Source organism: Cinclus cinclus, chromosome 4, assembly GCF_963662255.1.
Source record: "Cinclus cinclus chromosome 4, bCinCin1.1, whole genome shotgun sequence".
Taxonomy (NCBI): Eukaryota; Metazoa; Chordata; class Aves; order Passeriformes; family Cinclidae; genus Cinclus; species Cinclus cinclus.
In genome coordinates, this window is record NC_085049.1 from 49,374,881 (window position 1) to 49,381,843 (window position 6,963).

Consider the following 6,963-nt stretch of genomic DNA (forward strand, 5'->3'; position numbering starts at 1 on the left):
AGCATTAATATTATAATGAAATTATAACAATGAAATTAATATCTAGAGACCAGCAGAAACTGTCCCTGAACATTAGCTTCAGTAAATACTAAAGCCCTACCAGCTGAATTCATCCTTACACTGGAATGCAGAACTTTTTCTCCATGACTAGAAAGTTTAAGAAACCTGTCAGTTACACTAACATGAAAACTGGTTTTAAATACTTTAAGTAATTCCTATATGCTAGAATTCACTTGGGTTATTCTATTTGCATACAAGAAATATCCATAGCAATGAAAATACTTAGAAATCCCAGATTCAGACTTGACAGACCACTCAAAAATAATAAACCTAAAAAGGTGAAGGAACTCTTACTTGTTTCTTCCATAAAACACCAAGGAGAACACAATTTTTTGAATACAGTAGTTAAATTTCCATTATTACACTCAGAGTATATTATGAAAAAAAAAAATCACACCTCCCCCCCCCCCCTTACTGCCTCCATTTTAAAGAGTAAAAAAATTTTAAAATCTTAGATGACAATATCAGTAGAAAGTTAACAGGTACTTACTGTACCATCTGAACCTAGTTACTGTAACTACAGAACGATCTGTAACCCACACAAGAACCAATTACAAAAGGGACTTTAAACAAATATGCCTCTGTAGACTGCTCACTGAGTGAAGTCAACATTACATTTATTCCTAGACTCACTTTCTCTGTGCTTTGTTGCACAGATAAAAAATAGAAAAAAAAAGTCATGATAAAATAATAATAAAACAAGCAGAGAAAATTACTCCAAAATTCTCAGTGGTAGAACATCCACAATGAGAGCATTAGGAGGTTTGGTGATAAGTAGGTTGGTTCCCTTGCAAACATGAGACTTCTGTATCAGTTTTGTAACTGAGTACAAACCTTTCTGTACAAAACAAAGTCCTCCCACTTGACAGTTTTGAAAAGTTAACAAGTTTACTGTATGCACCAGTATTTTCATTCTCCACAACAGTCATGATAGAAGTCATAGCCAGGAGGTTACTAGGATAGCTTCAAGCCCTCTAGTATCCTAGAATAACATTCTAGAGATTTAAGACTCTGGCAACTGGGTCTTTGCTCTTAGAGCTTGATGTGCTGCAGCCCCAGCTCTAACACATGACCTGTGTTATCAGTCATCAGAAGGAATCCGACAGTACAGCCATAATGCCCTCTACCAAGTGCTAAAGTAAAGGGATCCAGTGCTGGTAGATTTTTATGTCCCTTTTGCATCACTGGTTGCAGTTTGAAAGATGTTGTAACAAGGACACAGCTGGTGCCAAAGGTATCCATACTCATTACCATATCAGGTACTAAGAATATGCCACCAGAAGCCCAGACAGAACTTTCCACATAAGCAGTTGCAAAAACTCCTGCAAAGGACAGCACTTCTTATCTAAGAAATAAATCTCAGAGAACCCAAAGGGAGTATTAAGAAAGCAATAACTGTCCTTACCCAAAAAGAGTAAGCAAGCATTCTGTGAAACACACTATCTTAATTAGTATTCAGGGATAAACACAGCAGGGTCCTACAACAGTGGCAGCAAATCAAAATTCCTATAACACTGCATACTATTCTATCTGCAAACTAGTATGTAAACTGTAATGTTGGCAAAACAGTTTCACCTTCACATTCAATTGAGCACCTAAAAAATTGCAGAAAAAACACTACCTAATTGAGAGATAGCCTTCAATGAATTTTGCTTAATTAAACTGTAGTTGTCACAGACAAAAAAGATTACATGAATCCTTCACCAAGGAGTAGGGGCCTTCAACAACACCCCTTGTGGGTGCATAACGATGCCCATTAACAAAAGAGAAACTGTCTCAGCTCTCTTACCTCAAAAGCAGTACCCTCCCTAGAACAGGTAAGAGCAGCACAGCAGGACATGTTCTTTTCATGCTGTGTGGTGGAATCAGGCTATAGCACTCACCTTCCTCACCCAGAGAGAATGAGGCCAAAGACAAGGTTACCATCTTCTAAGTCTAAGCAGCCTCAGAGAAAAAGGTCAGTCAAAAAGCAGGCTGCATAAACTGTGATACCTGACCACTAATCTCAGCCAGTGCTGAAGGTGTGTCCAGGTACTCCACACTGCACATCTGATATTCCCAGGGGAGCAATGTGCACAAGAGATCCAGTCTTCCAGGAAACAGGCCACATTGTGGTCCCTCCCCATTACATGCAGCCTTTCCGTGGTACTGTCCAGAAATGGTGGGCTCCACTTTCCTGTGCAAAGCTCTATGTAAATTCTAGACTAACTACTTTCAGCCATTAAAGCAATAAATTCCAGTCAGAGGTAATGAACTAAATCCTCTTTCATGAAAGCCAAGGAAAGCAGAAGAGAATCCAAACTCTGAGGAACAAAAGACAATAGGTGTTAAGCTTTCAGGACATGAGAACTGAATCCCACTCTGAAGAAATATGTCTGCCTAAGAAGAGATCAGGTTTTACTGAAAATATTATATAGCCGCTTCTTAAGATTATTTCAGAATATGCCACTTCTCACTCTGAAGACACTAATAATCTCCAAAGTCACAGCTCACCTTTGGGCTTCTTTCTTTTGTCAAGTTCCACTTACATTCCACTGTTAAAGCAGATTAGAAAAGCTGCACTCTTAAGTTACATCTCATCTTGCATAACAGCCGTCTGGGAGTGTGACATTCAAAACTTCCACCTCCACTAGAGTAATGGCACTGACATCTGACTGTAAATTTAAATTCTCATTTAGAAGTTTCCTGGTCTCACAGACATATATACAAAATATGGATATAATGCAGATTATGCAGGACAATACACACTATCTTGCCGCAATATCCTACACTGCATATAGATCTCATGGATAGGAAAACAGTATACAACAGTTTTGTCATTTGTGCTGAAGGCCTAACTTAAGGACCTGTGCAGAACAAGTTCTTAAAGCAAGCTTTGAACCCAAAATTACATAGAGGAATAATAACCATCACCTAATGACAATTTTTCCTCTTCTCCAAGGTACCCAAGAATTTAATTCATCTGTCCTCAGATATGACACACTCAAGTCCATTCATTTCTGCATGCACAGGTACAAAACAATATCTGCTCACTGGCACTGTCAAGAGCTGAAGCAAGTACCTACATATATATCCTCCCCCCTTTTCTCCTCTCAGCTACCAAGTCAAGTAATTGTTTTCTTTCCTGTACGCATGAAGAAAAACAATTCTACATGCAGCTTTCTGATGGCAATGGCATTCCACTCAGAGGAAAAGCTTACCTAATAGCTTCAGCAACAAAGCTTGATGCTCCATTAAAGACCAGACCTGAAGTTCACCAGAATTTCAGGATTAATGGTACTTTCCCCTCAGCACTTCCACTTTATTGTTAAAAATAAAGCTTAAGTCTCTTCCCATAACTGCCACACGTAGCAGGAAAATCAAAGGCTAAGTATTAAATTAAATATTTAATTATATCGCTATTTCAGACATATGCATTTGCTCTCAATAACTGGAAAAAAATAAATTGATGGAACTCAAAAAAAGTACAGTTACTTTATTCCTCTGAAGTAGCAATGTCTCCATGGGATCTGACAGACAACACAAAAAGACAACAAAAACCCCCAACCAACCAAAGAACCACAAAGCAACAGCACACTGTGGCAGTCAACAACACGGACCTGAACACAATTACCATCAGTCAGTCAAAACTGTCAGGAAAAATGACAAGCTTTTGAAGAGTTTCCTTTGAGAACAGATGCAGATTTATTCACGCTGCAGCCAAATTTCATTAAATTAATTCGTGCTATAGACTGCCTCATGTGCGATTTGCACATTTTATATAGCCTATTATATGGAAAATAAAATTTTGTGTTAATAATGAAGTAAAATCATTCAGAGTTGGTCATGGGAGGGATTTGTTTTATGCCTTTTTTATAGCAACAGGTAAGCTTTACTTACTGTACTGCCTCAAGAGGATTGTAACTTCACAAATTATCTTATTTGCTTTCAGTATCATGAAATCAGAAAAGGTCTTTTGGTATCACTAAAGGAGGGGAAAGCAGGACCAAGAATTTTAGCAGTAATGTAAATCTTTACCTCTGTTCCCTTTAGACTTTGTCCTTCCAAACTGCAAGCTGACTACAAGGTTAAAAAAAAAGGGGGAGAATATGCTCAGAATTATCCTGATGAAAGCTTTTCGTACATAATATTAAAGACATTTTGAAAATGCCATCTGGACGTCAGAAAGTGATGCCTTATTCACCATCTCTTAGTCTAACAACAGAGTTAAATTTAACATCATCCTTCCCTACCAATGGCTCGAGTACAGCAAGTTGCAGACCCAACGATCTAACCAGTTAAGGTATGGCTCCTCATACAGAGCTCCCCGGAAGCATGAAGCTACCATAACTTGATTAGAAGAGGATAAATACAAAAAACCCTGCAATGAAGTGACAGGCTAGCCCACAGTCAGGTAACCGTGCTGCAGTAACACGCCAACAGGCTTAACCACAATACACACTCATTCTTCCAGTTCAGTTCACAACTGAAAGTAAACCAACACCCTTTACAGGGGAGCAAGTGACAACTCAGACACAGCAAACAGAGCAAAGAGTCGCAGAATTTTATATCCAATGTTCAAGAGTGGATTCTATCCAGCTCTGCAAGGCAGTTTATGTATTTCTAGAGCCTCACATCCTTGAAAAACCTATATAGGATGGAGCCATCTCATTTTTTTTAATGTAAGAAACCACCCCACCTAACCATTTTGGGAAGATTTCTACTTAATCAACCTACAGCACATAACCATTAAGATGCTTTTGTAAACTACTGAACAACTTTTAAACTTAAGAACAGAACGAGAAGCTAGCCCGTCAAAAGTATTTCTTTGCTTTCCAGATATTTAGCGAATCTAATACTGTGCGGAAGCTATTTGACTTCTAGAGAAAAAAAACTATTCAGGCAAACCCGCATTATCTCCGGATTGCCACAGCCTTTCCTTATTTGGCTAACGTTTTGAGATTCCAATCAGACTGCTATGAAGTTCAACATGCACAAAGCATCCATTTTGAGGAAACTTCACAGCCAGTTTCCCGTCCATTCCCCCCCCCCCCCCCCCCCCCCCGTCTAAGTGAAAGTTACCTCTCTCGGCACCAATCCGCCTCCCACATACCCACACCAGAATAAAGCGATATGGATTGGGTTTTTTACTATTTTCCAACGCACGGAAAAAAATTTAAGACCTCTGCTCCCCTTGAAGTTCAGCTTTCACACTGCGGCGGGAGCCATCGGTAACGAAAACAAGCCGCCCCTTACTGATAACGCGTTTCTATATAATGAACAGAACACCGGTTTCCCCTAGAAACCAGAGAGAAATAAATGATCCGTCTCTCAACGCGGCCGCCCGCACACACGAGCGGGCTTTAATCGGCTCAACTATTGCGGAACCGGGAAGACGAGGGAAGCAGGGAACTACTACCGGGATCCCGGGCAAGGGGCAGTGGCGGAAGCGCCCCCCGAGGCCAGACCGCTTCTCTCACCTGCGGTCACCCTCCCACGCCGGGGGACACCTGCCTCCGGCCCCTTTAGCCCACATGGGGCAGGGCCCGCTCCCCTCGGCCCTCCGAAGGAGGCGCTGACAAGAGGGGAAAAAAGAAAGAGGGTCAGCAGCACCTCCTTCCCGCCGGAGGAGAGGCCCATCCGCCCCTTCCGACGCCCTGCCCGCGGGGAGGGGGCGCAGCCTCCCGCCCCTGCTGCCCCGCCGGCCCGGGGCTCGGCCCGCGGCCGATCCCAGGCTGACCCTGCCGCCACCTCCCCGCCCCGACACCCCCCAGCGGAGGGAGCGCAGCCGCCTTCGGCCCCTTCCTCCTCCACCTCCGGGGAGTGGGGGGGCCTCTAGGCCGGCCTCGCCCCCCAGTCCGGCCAGGGATCCCTCGATCGGCCCAGCACCAACCTGGTGGAGAGCGGTGAGCCCGTCCACATTGGCGTAGTTGATGTCGGCGCCCCGCTCCAGCAGTCGCAGCACCTCCTCGGTGTCTCCGCTGGAGCAGGCGGCCAAGAAGACGGCGCCGTCGTCGAACTTCACCTTGGTCTTCTTGCGCTTGACCACGGGCGGCTCCAGGTCGGTCTCAGAGCCGATCCAGCGCTTCAGCTGCTCGTTCCGCTTCTGCTTGGCGTCCGCCATCTTCATGCCCCGCTCGCGCCGGCCCCCTCAGCCACGGCCGCGCCGAGCGTACACTTTATACCGCCACTATCCCACAGCGCACCGCGGCCGCGCGCGCTCACCCGCCCAGGGAGGGCGCGGGGCGGGCGGGGGGCGGAGAGGCGGGGCGGGGCGGGGCGGTGTCGTTACGGGCTCGTTAGCATAATCCCGCGAGAGTGCCGCGGCGGGGCTGGGCGGGACCGGGACCGCGACCGGGACCGCGACCGGGACCGCGACCGGGACCGCGACCGGGACCGCGACCGGGACCGCGACCGGGACCGCGACCGGGACCGCGACCGGGACCGTAAATGCGAGTGTAAATTCGAGTGCAAGTGCAGCTCCACCTCCGTCGGGCAGCTTTGCTAAAGTCTTTGCTAGAGTCCTGCGACCTCTTGTCACCTGCGGCGACATCGGTGTTTCTGCCTGCATTGGCAAACGGGGCACATGCAGCCGCTTTACGGGAAAAAAGGAAATAAATGGAACAACTTGCTTGAGGCTCCCTTCTTTTGGAAGGTTAGACGTGATCAACTCAGACCAGCTTGATGTACAAAAGCATCAGTTCCCATTCACTTCTACACTTTAGGAGACCTCCAGGGAAGCTGGAGAGGGTCTCCTGGTCTGGAACTGGAGTGATAGAACCAGGAGTAATGGGTACAAATCAGACTAGATGTTTTTGTAAAAAATTCTTTATTGTGAGTGTGGTGAGACAGTGGAACAGGTTGCCCATGGAGGTTGTGGATGCCCCAGCCCCAGCAGTGATCAAAGCCAGTTTGGTAAAGCCT

At 45.3% G+C, this 6,963-nt stretch overlaps 1 protein-coding gene across 4 annotated transcripts in view; it reads right to left on the minus strand.

Moving 5' to 3' along the window:
- The window catches only part of PPP1R12A (protein phosphatase 1 regulatory subunit 12A), a 113,167-nt gene extending 106,924 nt beyond the window's left edge, over positions 1–6,243 (minus strand). For all 4 annotated transcript variants that reach the window (XM_062492053.1, XM_062492052.1, XM_062492051.1 and 1 more), the window contains exon 1: positions 5,933–6,243. In XM_062492053.1, the coding sequence (XP_062348037.1) occupies positions 5,933–6,169 (237 nt within the window). In that variant the 5' untranslated portion in view covers positions 6,170–6,243. The remainder of the gene's footprint in view (positions 1–5,932) is intronic.
- Between the last annotated feature and the right edge of the window lie 720 nt (positions 6,244–6,963).